General features: G+C 42.9%; 1 protein-coding gene across 11 annotated transcripts in view; it reads right to left on the bottom strand.

Moving 5' to 3' along the window:
- LOC133367017 (poly(rC)-binding protein 3-like) overlaps positions 1-13,779 on the bottom strand; it is a 482,686-nt gene that overhangs the window by 33,602 nt on the left and 435,305 nt on the right. For 10 of the 11 annotated variants that reach the window (XM_061590618.1, XM_061590617.1, XM_061590620.1 and 7 more), the window contains 2 exons: positions 7,407-7,535; positions 1,323-1,499 (listed from right to left, as the gene is read on the bottom strand). In XM_061590618.1, coding sequence (XP_061446602.1) covers positions 1,323-1,499; positions 7,407-7,535 — 306 coding nt within the window. The remainder of the gene's footprint in view (positions 1-1,322; positions 1,500-7,406; positions 7,536-13,779) is intronic. The other variant, XM_061590624.1, reaches the window with a different exon arrangement.

Raw genomic sequence — 13,779 nt, 5'->3', positions numbered from 1 at the left:
GGAATAGAAATTCTAATCCATAATGATGAATATAGTTCTCGCAACATGCTGTTAAAATTAAATGAGTGTGTACTAAACGGGGAAATCTTCTTTACTGAGAAACTTTGTATTTTTTCAATCAACCTGTTAATCATGATTAAAAACAAAACACTCTAAATTTTAGGACACTTTTTATGTGGAAGTAGCCATAGGATACATTAAGAGAGAAGAAGAACTCCTCATTTAGAATTCTGCATGTACAAATATTTATAGATAGCCAATGAAATTCCTTTACAAAATGTCTAACAAAATTCCTCTTGCAAGGCAATGAATGTTCGGCAAAATTATAGATCAATTTATTTAATGGGTTGTTTACTAGAAAATCATATGGTGGTTAGGGATGGGATCTGTTGGCTGGTGCCACTTCGAAAGCATTCTGTTGACCTAACAGGTGGTATTGATTTGAGTTTGTTCTTTGTCCACTATCCATTGCTTTTACCGGCCTGATTTTTTTCCTCCTCAAAAATATCAGTATTAATTTTGATATTTTAAAAGAAAATATTGATATTTTGAAAGGCATTATCAATATTTTGAGAGGAATTATTGATATTTTGAAAGGAAAGCAGCTTCTTGTCCTCCTCCTCCTCTGCTGTTATTGACTATTATAGGCTTGGCATACTTCCTCTATGCTTGGAACATGGATTATTCGAGTAGAGGGGGGTGGCAGAGAGAGAGAGACAGAGAGCTGTATTGCTGTGCTGTGAGTAAAATCAATAAAAGAACAATATATTAGAGGGGGGAATCCAGTGTTGGGGAAAGCAGCTGAAGTTCAGAGCACATAAGATTGCTCTGCAAAGATGGAGAATATGAAGACCATTGAAAAATGCAATGCTAAATCCGAAGGATGGAATTCTCACCCATCCTTAATGGTACAGTGCAGCTTTGCACAGCAGAAACATACCATGTCTTAAGCTCATAAAACAGGACTCTATGCCTACAAATACTGATGCATGAATAACTCAAAATACTGGAGTAGAACTATTAATATAGGATACAGATATATGACTATGTGATAAATGGTCCACTGTAAAAGTCAGTTTATGCACTGAGCAGCCAAGGATCCTGTACTTATCACATATCTGACATATGCCCAAACTTCCCCAACAAATTATTGTGCTCCAGACATGGTTTCTTATCTGGCTTTTGGAAGGAGTAATTGTGGGAACAGTTGCATGGCAGGGAGCATGATGGTGGAAAGGATGGCTCAGGTAGGATTTGGGAACAGCAACAACAGAATTACATATATGACATCAGAATTACTAGAAAAGCAATCAGTACTATACCAGACAGAAAAGAAGTAAAAGTTGAAAACTAACAGGCGCCGGCTGAGGTTGGGCCAAGACGGTGTGGTTTCCAGCTGAAGTCAAAATGGTGTCTGCTCTTACCTGGCCACCTGCAAAAATTATGGGTGCAGAGGCAGGTTTGGGGCGGTAAGGAATGGTGGCACCTTTGGGTGGTGACTGAGGATGAAAACATAAGGCAGTAAGGAAAAGCAAATATACATCAAATTTTGTTGCTTGCAAATTATCATTATGGTACCAACAATCCCTAAAATGTTACAGTGAAACGTTCAAAACATGATTGATTGAGTTTTGATGCCTGATTTGCAGCCAGACATGTCAACATGGTATTTATATACATTAACTATACATGAGTGACAAAAGTTCTTTAGATACTGTTCTCTGTCTCTGGCATATAACATTAATCTAGGATTCACTCATGAATGTTCTGGGGCTCATCAATCCTACTAGTGGCCAGTGTCCCTGATTATCATGGCGCTTGGCCCTCCTATTGCCATAGCTTCCTCTATTGCCTCTTTCTGCCTGTGCATTGAAACTGCCAGCAGGGCTCTAGTTGTTGAAAGAGAAGGTTGCATACAGAAGCCCATAAGTCTCTGACTTTCCAATTCCAAATCCTAGAGTTCCTTGTACTCTCACACACTATCTCTTCTAAAAGAGGACCTGGGCTAGGAGCTCACTGTTCAGAATGTTGCTCATTCTGTTCTAGTACTGCTCTGATTGGCTTCAGCAAATCTCATAAGATCTAATAAGATTTGGACACCCCATACTATACATAGATAAAGAAAATAAGTTTACATTAGCATTTTCAAGCTTGGTCTACAATTTGTCTGACTTTTTTCCTCATGGGATGTTGTGGGACTACTGGAATCTGTGATTGGCTGCCCTGTGTGGTGAATCACTGAACTGCAGGTGGCAACTTTCTCACTGTTCTTGGACTGACTCTGCCCACCCAGGCTCCTCACTGGATCTTTCTAGGAAGGAAGTGTCAAGAATAGCTAAGTCTGGTGGAGATCTACGAGGCAGTTGATTATGCCACAAGAATTCAGAGCCTCTGTATTGAAATTGGCTCATGAATCAGTCTTTGGCGTGCACATGGGAATTAAAAGAACTTTAGCCTGGATTACAAGGTGCTTATATTGGCCTCTGATGGCAAAAGCTGTACAAGATTTCTGTACAACCTGCAATGTCTGTCAACGAACAGGGAGCCCTTGAGATCATCCAAAAGCACCCCTGCAAGTATCTCAAATTATGACTGAGCGTTTTGAGAAGGTGGCTATTGACATTATAGGTCCTCTTCCAGTTAGTATATCTGGTAAAAAGTTCATCTTGACTTTCGTGGATTATGCAACTTGATATGGAGAAGCTACACCTTTATCCAGTATCACCGTGACCAATATTGCTAAGACTTTGCTTGGAATTTTTTCTTGGCTGGGATTCCCAAGGACTTGCTTTCAGATCAAGGGCCAGGTTTTGTGGCCAAGTTGATCAAGAAGCTGTGGGAAGTGGCTGAAGTGGAGCACCTAATTTCAGTGGCAGCCTGCCATCAGACCAATGGACTTTGTGAAAGACTGAATCAAACTATTACTCGGTTATTGAAGGCATATGTAATGAAACACCCTGCAGATTGGGATGTGGCCATTCCTTATTTAATGTGTGCATATAGAGATGCAATTCAAGAGAGCACCGGTCTCTCCCCCAATTTCTTGCTTTTGGGAGGGAGGTGCATGGGCCCTTGTCTTTGTTGAAGGCTGAGTGGGAGGGTAAACTAAGTTCCTCTCTTGTTTCAGTGGTTGCTTATTTGCAGAAATTGCAGAGCACTTTAAAAGGTGCCTGGGAGTTGGCCCAAGAAAATTTAAGGGGAGCCCAGACATGGCAAAAAGGCTTGTATTATTCTTAGTCCAAGGTTCATCATTTTCCTGTTGGGACTGAGGTACTTGTCCTAAAAGCTGTTCCAGGCAATAAATTATCCTCACAGTGGGAGGGTCTAATTACTTGTTACTAAGAAGCTCCGTGTTTATCATGTTAATATGATGAAGCAATACAAGACTAGGAGTAATCTGATGTTGGCCTATACTGGAAAGGAAGAAGGGGAAGACTTTGTAGTGGCCGAGAGTCAGCAGCGGGGTGGTGGTGATGGTGGCAGCTGAAGCACTTATCCCTGAGACTTAACTCCTGAACAGCAGGCTCAATTGTTTCAAGTCTTAAATGAATTCAAGGATGTGTTCTCTAGCAAGCCTGGTAAACACAGCTTGCTAGTCATTCTATTATTACAGGTGATCATCCAACTATTCAGTCTCAGCCCTACCATGCTACTGGACAGCATGCTGCAAGGGTAGAGCAAGAGGTTCAAGCCATGCTGGAAGTGGGGGTAATAGAACCATCTAATAGCCCCTGGTCTTTGCCTATTGTGTTGGTTTCTAAGAAGGAGGAGGGGGAGGTCACGTTCTGTGTGAATTACAGAAAGCTGAATTCCATTACCCAGAATGACCCTTACCCTTTGCCTCACACGGATCATCTGACTGAGCAGCTGGGAAGTGCCAAATTTATTACAACTCTGGATCTGACCAAGGGGTATTGGCAGGTGCCTTTGGATCAGGATGCTGCTCTTAAATCTGCTTTTGTGACCCAGATGGGGTTGTTCCAGTTTAACGTTTTACCTTTTGGTATCAAGGGCGGACCATCTGGCTTTCAAAGGATAATTAACACAATGCTTAATGGGTTAAGTCATTTTGCTTATGCCTATCTAGATGACATAGCAATCTTTAGCTCTGACTGGGATTCTCATGTCAAACACTTGTCTACTGTGTTTAAAAGGATTAAAGATGCTGGACTTACTGTCAAAGCCCAGAAATGCCAGTCTGGCTTAGTTGAGGTAATCTATCTTGGTCATCATATGGGTGGGGGCAAAGTTAACCCCCTGGATGCAAAGATAGAAGTCATTCAGAATTGGCCTGTGCCCTGCACTAAGAAACAGGTCCAGGCATTCTTAGGCCTGGCTGGATACTATAGGAGGTTTGTTCCTTGACTTAACAGCGTGGCCACTCCTCTAACTGATTTATGCAAGAAGTGACAACCTAATAGAGTTCAGTGGTCTGACTAGTGCCAGAAGGCCTTTGAAGCTTTCAGTACCCTATCTTGAGAGCACCTAACTTTGATGCTCCTTTTGTACTGCAGACAGGAGGATCAGAATCAGGAATTGGTTGTGCTTTGATGCAAACTAATGAGGAAGGAGATTTACATCCAATTGCTTTTCTTAGCAGAAAACTGCTTCCAAGGGAAATTTTTTTAGCCACAATTGAAAAAGAGTGCTTAGCTATTTTTTTGGGCTTTGCACAAACTTTGCCCATATTTATGGGGAAGGCATTTTCAACTACAGACAGACCATTCTCCACTTTGTTGGCTTTCCAGAATGAAGAACTCTAATCAGAAACTTTTATGTTGGAGTTTAGCCTTGCAGGATTTCAATTTTTCCATTCAACATATCAAAGGCAAAATAATATTATTGCAGATGGTCTGTCCCATGCTTTTACTTCTGATGACTGATTTTTGTTTAGCTATGGGCTATCCTTTAAAAAACTTGTTTATCTATTTTATCTTTTTAAGACTGTATTAGTCCTATGGTAGTATTGAATGTATGTTCATCTCTACTCATGTATGTAAGCAGCTATGTAAATGTATTGTGTATGCATAATACTGATTTTGTAGCTATTCTAGATGAGTGTCAACAAGATGTAAATGTGAGCATTTGCTCTCAGTTTACATCTTCCCAAAAGGGGTGCGTGTCAAGAATAGCTAAGTTTGGTCAAGCTAAAATGGCTCAACCAGAGAGAATTCTGGGGGACTTTGTTGCAAAGACCTCCGTGATACTCTGTGCTGGGGAAACCCAAGTGTTTTAGTTCCAGACAGCTGCAAATTGCTAATGTCAAGAAGATCCAGCTGAGTCCTATCTGTTATCTCTTCTCTGCTTCCTGAGATCAAAGTCAGGAGTTTGGGTATTGCAGATCAGGGACCGCTTGGTGTGACTGTCTTCAAAGAAGGTGATCACAGAAGGGGTGCTTAGAATGGCTACTTGGCCCCCTCCCTGTTGCCAGCTAAACCCCATAAAATGAAGGTGATCCTTCAGTTACTTGTTCCCTATTCCATCTACCTTGACTTGCCTGAAGACGCTTGTAAGCCATTGGGAACCAGGCTTTCAACTTGAAGTCAGTATTAAGCTAGGCTAAGTAAGCTTTTGTTATTTTCTTTTTGTCTGTTTTGAAACTCTCAGTGTTATGTAAATGTATCTCTTACTCAGCCCTGTTGAGGGTACTTGGCTTTAAAGGAAAGTAATGCTGCTCTCTTTTTTATATGTACCTTTCTTTTCTTTTAAATAAACTACCTTTTCTTAATGGTGTGTATTACTTGGAGTTAATGACTCTAAATACAATCCTTGACCACACGCTACTGTCTACCATTGATTAATTTAGGTTAATGCTCCAGAGCAAGGAGTTTAACAATAGGTCTGCTCTAGGATTTAAATTAGTGCTCTGAGTTCCTCTTACTCAGAGTGTGGGAGAATAAAGGGGTGGTGGCAGTCTACCTTCTAGGGTTGGCGTTAGGTATAAACTAACCATGGGAAAGTGAGTGTTTGCCTGGGAAGTTCTGGCCCAGGGAATTGGGACTGTTCTCGGATGCAAAGACACCCCCTTGGGGTTGCTGAAGTCAAAGAACCCCAGGGGGCAATCTTTGACAGGAAGAACAAGGGCTTCCTTTTGCAGCTGAGCTTTGCTTGAGCAACAAGGTCTTTCTGAGCCCTGGTGAGTTCCTGTATTTTTGGTTGTTCTTTAGTCCTAACTTCTGGCTTGCTCCTTGAATCTGTCTCCTGGTTTGTCCTTTATTTCTGGTTACTCCTGGTTTATTCTTGTCTCCTGGCTTGCCGCTAAGTACTGTCGTGCTCATTGCTTCTAATCCCCGACCTCTCTCATGGCTTCCCTGCTTCTCATTCACCTCAGGCTGCTACCCACAGCCCAGCCCTCACATGATAATGGTCTTGCAGCCTATGCTGCCTGCCTTCTATGACCTGGCCCTAGGTGCCTTCCCCATGCTTGGCTCCTGCATACTCCTCTGGGAAGTGGCTCTAGAAGCTGCCTCTAAAAATGAAAACTAGACATGCACAATCCTCTTAGAAATTGCAGTTGCATGGATGTGCTTGTTGCAGTTTTAAAATAAACGTGGGCACCCCAGTCTGGATGTGAACCCTGGTACAAAGGAGTGGGGAACTTGAAACATTCCCTAGCCCCCACGGTGATCCCAATCCAGACTGGAGACCCCAGGCTACCTACTTTAAAAAATAATTCTGCAACTGCTAATTGTGTGACTTTGCCCCAAAGATTTTAACTCCTGTGGTTCTGAATCTAATCACATCAGTAGCAAATATGTTGCTAACATCATTGGGAGGAACCTGAACTACTTACTGCAGAAACAAAGGCCTTTGCTGGCTCAAGAGCAATGGTCATCCCAATACAGTATCAGACTCCAATGACAAACAGTTCCAGATGCTACAGAGAAATTACAAAAAACTTAGGGCAGTGATGGAACCATAACCTGGGAGCTTAGGTTTTAGGACCTTTCTCTAAAACCAGTCCAAGGGCAGAATGCAGCCCTCCAGGCCTGTATGGCCCTTGGAACTCTCCCCAGGTCACATCCCATGCAGGCCCTCCTTCACAAGCCCGTGTTTTTGCCAGGCTGGAATATGCCCTTTAACTCTGAACATCTTTTTTGCTTGTCTGGATAGAGGATAGAGAAGGGTTTGTGAGTGTAGAAGTGCAGAAACGAGCTGACTGTAGAAAGGTAACATTTCCATTAATTGATCTGCCCATGTTTCCCTCTGGTCCCACCTACCCCTGGCTCTCAGAAAACTGCCCAGAAGGAAATGCGGCCCTCAGGCTGAAAAAAGTCCCCCCACCCCTGGTCTATGAGGTGCTGAATAATGCTACTTCAAGAACCTGAGCATCCTCAACTGCAGTTACTAGGATTTTGTGACCCAGAAAAAATAACTCGTGATCATAATTAAGAACTGTATCCTACCTCTAGCATAACTACGCAGATTTGCTTTACACACTGAATAATGGCATCAGGAGTACCCGATATAGTTACAGCACGTTCTGTGGAGTTTGGTAACATGTCACCTGCAACTTGTACTTGGGCCCCTGTAGACTTAAACACAAACGGGGGTGTTACAAGAAGTTATGAATGAAAAGATCTGCCAATTTTGCTTCTCCCAGTTTCTCATTTTTCCAGTCTTCAGTTCTCTACATTTGTGCAGCAATTTGTGATTTTAAAAAAACAAACTCATGAAAATTCTCCAGCATTTTAGCATGAATTTCTCCTAATAAACACATTTTGGAGGCAGTTTTGACTAATGTACACATTTTTGCAAGCACTCATCATATAATGCATGTTAACATACATATAATGCATATTATTTTCACTCCCTCCCTCCCTCATTTATTTATTTATTATTTGATTAATATCCCACCCTTCCTTCCAGCAGGTGGAAAACAAAAGCACTAAAAACACTTTAAAACATAATAAAAAATACTTTAAAATACATTAAGACATAACATTTTTAAAAAGCTTTCAAAACATTTTTTAAAAGGTTACAACATTTTTTTTAAAAAAAAGGTTTAAAAACATATTAAAAAGCAATTCCAACACAGACACAGACTGGGATAAGGTTGCAACTTCTTGTTGAAAGAGGAAGGTCTTCATTAGGCACCGAAAAGATAACAGAGATGGCACCTGCCTAATATTTAAGGGGAGGGAATTCCACAGGGCAGGTGCCGCCACACTAAAGGTCCGTTTCCTATGTTGTGCAGAACGGACCTCCTGATAAGATGGTATCTGCAGGAGGCCCTCACCTGCAGAACACAGTGATTGACTGGGTATATAAGGGATGAGACGGTCTTTCAGGTATCCTGATCCCAAGCTGTATAGGGCTTTGTACACAAAGATTAGAACCTTGAACTTGGCCTGGTAGCAAATGGGCAGCCAGTGCAATTTTTTCAGTAGCGGGGTGACACGTTGGCGATACCATGCCCCAGTGAGCAGTCTTGCCGCCGCATTTTGCCCCAGCTACAGCTTCCAGACCAACCTCAAGGGTAGCCTCACACAGAGCGCTTTACAGTAATCCAACCTGGAGATTACAAGTGCATGGACAACAGTGGTCAGGCTATCCGGGTCCAGAAATGGCTGCAGCTGTCTTACCAGCCAAAGCTGGTAAAAGGCATTCCTAGCCATCGAGGTCATCTGGGCCTCTAGCGACAAAGATGGATCCAGGAGCACCCCCAGACTATGGACCTGCTCTTTCAGACGGAGTACGACCCCATCCAAAGCAGGCAACTGACCAATTATCTGAACTCGGGAACCACCAACCCACAGCGCCTCCGTCTTGCTAGGATTCAGACTCAGTTTATTGGCTCTCATCCAGCCCACCACCGAGTCCAAGCAGTGGTCCATTTATTTTTATGAACACTTAACATACATGTTTTTGTAAAAGTTTGGTTGGTGAACTGTATTGCAAAATTTGAATAAGTCCAAATTTTGAAGGATGGCTATGCTTTGGTTCTCGTATTATTTTGGAAAGTACAAATTTAATAGATTTGGCTTGAAATATATACTGAATTAAATTTCTCACCCATCCCTACAAGAAATACACAGCTCACCCCATCATGCCAATTATTCACTCACTGACTGATTTCAGACATCACACTAACCTATGGTTTAGTGAGATGTGAAGGAGCCTAACCTCATCCTAGGTTTGTGCATTCCACTGCCCTTCTTGTGGAGCTGGGAGGAGTTTGGAAACTTTTGTTTGACTGTAGTCTGTCATATTGTGCAAACTATGGTTACTTTCAAACAAGCCAACTTCAAACTGCAGTTTCTGTGGAAGGCTTGCTAAAATTAATCACAATTAAGATGAACCACAGTTTGGACTTCTGGCTTAGATGGTGGCATATTTACATGTTCCTTAAGCTACTCTCACAACTGTTGGCTTATATGCATCCTGATGATGACACAAACTGAACCAGTGGACTGAAAGAAAGTGATTATGTTTTCCCTTTTCTCGTGAATTGTGATGAGTGGTTTTCTTATTATATTTATCAAAATTTATATACTGCTTGACTGTAAAAAAACAACCACCTCCAAGCAGTTTATAAGAAACATTAAAATTATTAGTAAAAGCAAATAATGATAAACATTTTAAAAAGCAACTAAAACAGTAATAAAAAGATATAAAAAAAAGATATAAAGATATATCTAAAAAGATATATCTAAAAAGATATAAAACATATCAACATCTATGTGTCTGGATAGACCTGCTTAAACAGAAATGTTTTAAGCGGGTGCCAAGAAGAATACAGTGAAGGCACCTGCTGGATGTTCCAAAGTGTAGGTGCTGCCACACTAAAAGAAAGATTTCTTACAAGTGCAGAACAAGTGTTATGTGGCACCTGTAACAGTGCCAGTTCTACTGATCAAAGCAGCCGAGTGGGCATATAAGGGTAAGATGATCCTGCAAGTAGACTAGTCCCAACCTGTTAAGAGCCAGTAACAAATTCACAACCAGTGCAGATCTCTGAGCAAGGGTGTTACAGTAGGGCACCACTCATACGGCGGGTTACGTTCCAGACCCCGCCGAAAAGTGAAGAACGCCGAAAAGCGGAACTCCAATAAAATGGTGCCCGACACCCGAAAAACACTGTAAAAGCGGAACAAGCACCGTATGAGTGGGGCCTTACTCTAACTGAAAACTGCCGTATTAGCAGAATGCCAAAAAGCGGGCTGCCGAAAAGTGGGGCCCTACTGTATATCCCATCAGCAACTGTGCTGCAGCATTCTATATTAAGTGCAGTTTCTGGGTCAAGCGCAAGGGAAGCTCCACATAGAGTGCATTGCAATAATCCAGTCTAGAAGTCACCAGTGCTTGAACTACTGTGGTCAAGGTCTCCCAATCCAGGAATGATTATAGTTGTCTTACCAGGTGCAGCTGATAAAAGGCACTTCTAGCCATTGAGGCTACCTGGGCTTCCAGTGGCAAAGCTGGGTGCAGAAGCACCCCCAGACTTTGTATTTGCTCCTTCAAGGGGAGTGCAACTCCATTCAGGACAGGCAATTGACCAATTTCTCAGACATAGGAACCACTCACCCACAGTACCTCCATCTTGCCAAGATTCAAGCTCAACTTCTTTTCCCTCATCCATTCCACCATTGCACACTCATCCAGGGCTCACACAGCCTCTCCTGATTCAGATGTTTTGGAGAAATAGAGCTGAGTGTAGTCTGTGTACTGATGACACCTTGCCCCCAAACTCCCAATGACCTCTTCCAGCATCTTCATACAGTATTAAATAGCATTGTGGAAAAACAGTGCCCTGTGGCACCCCATAGCACAACTACCAGGGGGCCAAAAAGCACTCTCTCAACACCACTCTTTTGACTCAGTTCCATAACTAGGACTGGAATAACTGTAATACAGTATCCCCAATTCCTATTTCACAGAGTTGGTCCAGGAGGGTACCATGGTTAATGGTATCAAAAGCTGCAGAGAAATCAAGAAGAAGGAGCAAGATCACACTCTCCCTGTCACACTCTCTGTAAAAGATAGAGCAGAGGCCTTGAAAACAGCTGCCCTAGCAGTGCCAGACTGTGGAGGAGGAAAAGGAACAGGAAGAGGTACCACCACACCACAGGGCAAGAGTCAGGCTGCAGGCTGGGGTGTGGGCGAAAAATTAGCTTAATTCCAACCCCCTTATGACTGGAATTAAGGGGACTTTTTGTCCACCACAGCCTGAAGCCTGTCTCTTGCCCTGCAGTGTGGTACTTCCTCTTTCTGTTCCCCTTCCTTCTCCACGGCCTGGCCCTGCTGGAGAGACCATTGCTGAGGCCTCCTCCTTCTTCCTGCCTCCTCCTTCTCTGTGGGGGTGGATTGATGGTGAATCTGCAGCGGCTGCAGATCTCATCACTAGTGCAGGTGTCCTTACTTACTGAAGGGGGGGGTTGCTCTAGCAGTGTGTATGTGTGTGTGAGAGAGGCTCTTTTAGTGTGGCTGAACGGGTCATGGCATGAATCATGAAGGGAACCTGCACTTCTAAATTTGCCAGTACCCTACTGGCTGCACCACTGCCTCTTTGAAGGCAGCAGGGACGACCCCCTCAAACAATGAAGTGTTAACCACATTCTGGACCCAACCAGTGAAACCCCCTCTGCTAGATTTGATAAGCCAAAAGGGACAGAGGTCAAGAGGGCATGTGGTTGAGCATATGGCCGCCAGCAACTTGTCCACATCAGCTGTCTATACAAACTGAAATTGATCCCACACCACATCACCGACTCCACCATTAGATACTTCATCTGAAATGGTATTAACTGCAGAGTGAAGGTCCCTCTGAAGTTGACTGACTTTATCCTCAAAGTGTGGCCATTTGGCCACAGTGGATCCTGACAGAGTACCCATAAATATGTTGCTTCTTCATTTATGATTTGTATGTATTTTTGTTAGTTGTGGCTTATGCTTCAGCTTCAGGAGATCTTATGAATGTGGCAGAGGGGGACAGCAATAATTGTTATATAGATGTCAGTAACATCCTGGGTATATCAACTTATCTGCAATGGCTTTCACTTCTGTTAAATGGAATGGTAAGGCCTTAGGTTCTCCAAAAGCAAACGGGTGTTGTCTAACCTTAAAGAAATTAAAACTGATGTGGCACTACCATATGAAACACATCTTTGGGTGGAAGATAAAGATAAACTTTGTAAAGACTGAGCAGGGGAAGTATATGCTAAGAATACTAAGGGTGTGGCTATACTTGTACATAAAATGCTTTTCTTCCAATGTTACAAACACTAGTTGACCAAATGCACATTTTCTTATTTTGCTGGCAAAGATCACAAACATGGTAATTACCATAATGAATATATTTGGACTCTTCTATAATATTCCATGAGTGTTTAAGCCATTTGACTGATATGACTTACATTTGGTAATGGGGGAAAATTTTAATAAGATCCTTGATCCAATTTTACATAGGACTACTCCTCCCCATAAAATAAATATTTAGAGAAGTCAACACTAAAGCAATATATGCCTGAATTTGGGCAGCTGAATAACTGGCACACACTGCACCCTAAAGAATGTGATTACACTTTTTTTAAAATCAGTACACCCAAGGCCAGCGCCAGGGACTGCCAGGCCGGGCCCTGGCCAAGGACCCCTGAGGACCCCCCCTTAGGGTGGAAGCGTAGTACTCCCATTCTGTGATCTGCAGCAGCGTCGGCTCCCGCCCTGCTGCAGACCATGGAGTGGGAGCTCCCAGGCACCTCCCTCCCAATATCGTTAGTGAGGGCCACGCATGCCCCAGCTACCTCTATTGCTCTTGTAAATGATGTGTGTGTTGCACGCGCATGCCTGCCATCAACCAAGATAGCAGCGGAGGCTTCCTTAACAGGCTGATGCCACTGCTGCCACCTTGGTTGATGGCAGGCATGCACGCGCAGTGCACATGTGCCTGCCATCAACTAAGATGGAGGCAGAGGCTTTCCTAAGGGGCTGATGCCCCCACTGCCATCTTAGTTGATGGCAGGCATGTGTGTAATAGCACACACGTCATTTACAGGACCGATAGAGGTAGGTGGGATGTGCAGGGGGTTTCTTAGCCCCATATGGCCTGCATGGAGGGGTTGCGCTCTGGCACCATGGGCCCAAGGCAGGCTGGTGCCCGGCATGCCTGGTGCCAGTCCTGAGTACACCAACATTGTTTTTGGTTTAGATGATTTTTTGGTTTCTTCTCCCCTACTTCATTATGTTACAGGCAATTGCTATTTCAGATCATGCACCAGTATGTCTTGCTACTTAACTGATTTGGCCAAAAAACCCTACCTTTGGTCCATCCCTCATATCACTTGGGGTAAAGACTACATCAAGGATGTGCCCTGCCCAATATGTTGGACCGATGACCATTTAAGACAGCTCCATAGTTGTCATAGAGGCCATAAAGTTCTAAGCCAGCCTAATGGCAGCCTCCACTGGGATACTGCAGTCAGCAGCAGCATTTTCTTTTAAAGGCCTACTTATTTACTTACTTTATTTGTATCCCCCTCTTTCTGCTAGAGGGTCAGGATAATATATACGGGGTTACCCTACTTTATTCTCACAATTAGGCTGAAGGACTAAGTAAGCCACTCTGTAAGCTGACTGAGGATTCAAACCCAGGTATCTCTCATCCAAGTGCAACATTCTATTAATAATAACATACTGTATTTCAACTTCAGTGGAATACTGCTGATAGGGAGTCATATAAAACCAGAAAACAATTTTTAATACAACTCCTACGATTTCAAGTATTCCGTTACTGCAAATATATGATTTTCTTTGAGTCTTTAATCTTTTCTTTTTAATGAT

The sequence above is a fragment of the Rhineura floridana genome, chromosome 11 (genome assembly GCF_030035675.1).
Source record: "Rhineura floridana isolate rRhiFlo1 chromosome 11, rRhiFlo1.hap2, whole genome shotgun sequence".
NCBI lineage: Eukaryota > Metazoa > Chordata > Lepidosauria > Squamata > Rhineuridae > Rhineura > Rhineura floridana.
Note: the sequence above shows the minus strand (reverse complement) of the source record. Positions and strands in the feature narration are given on the sequence as shown.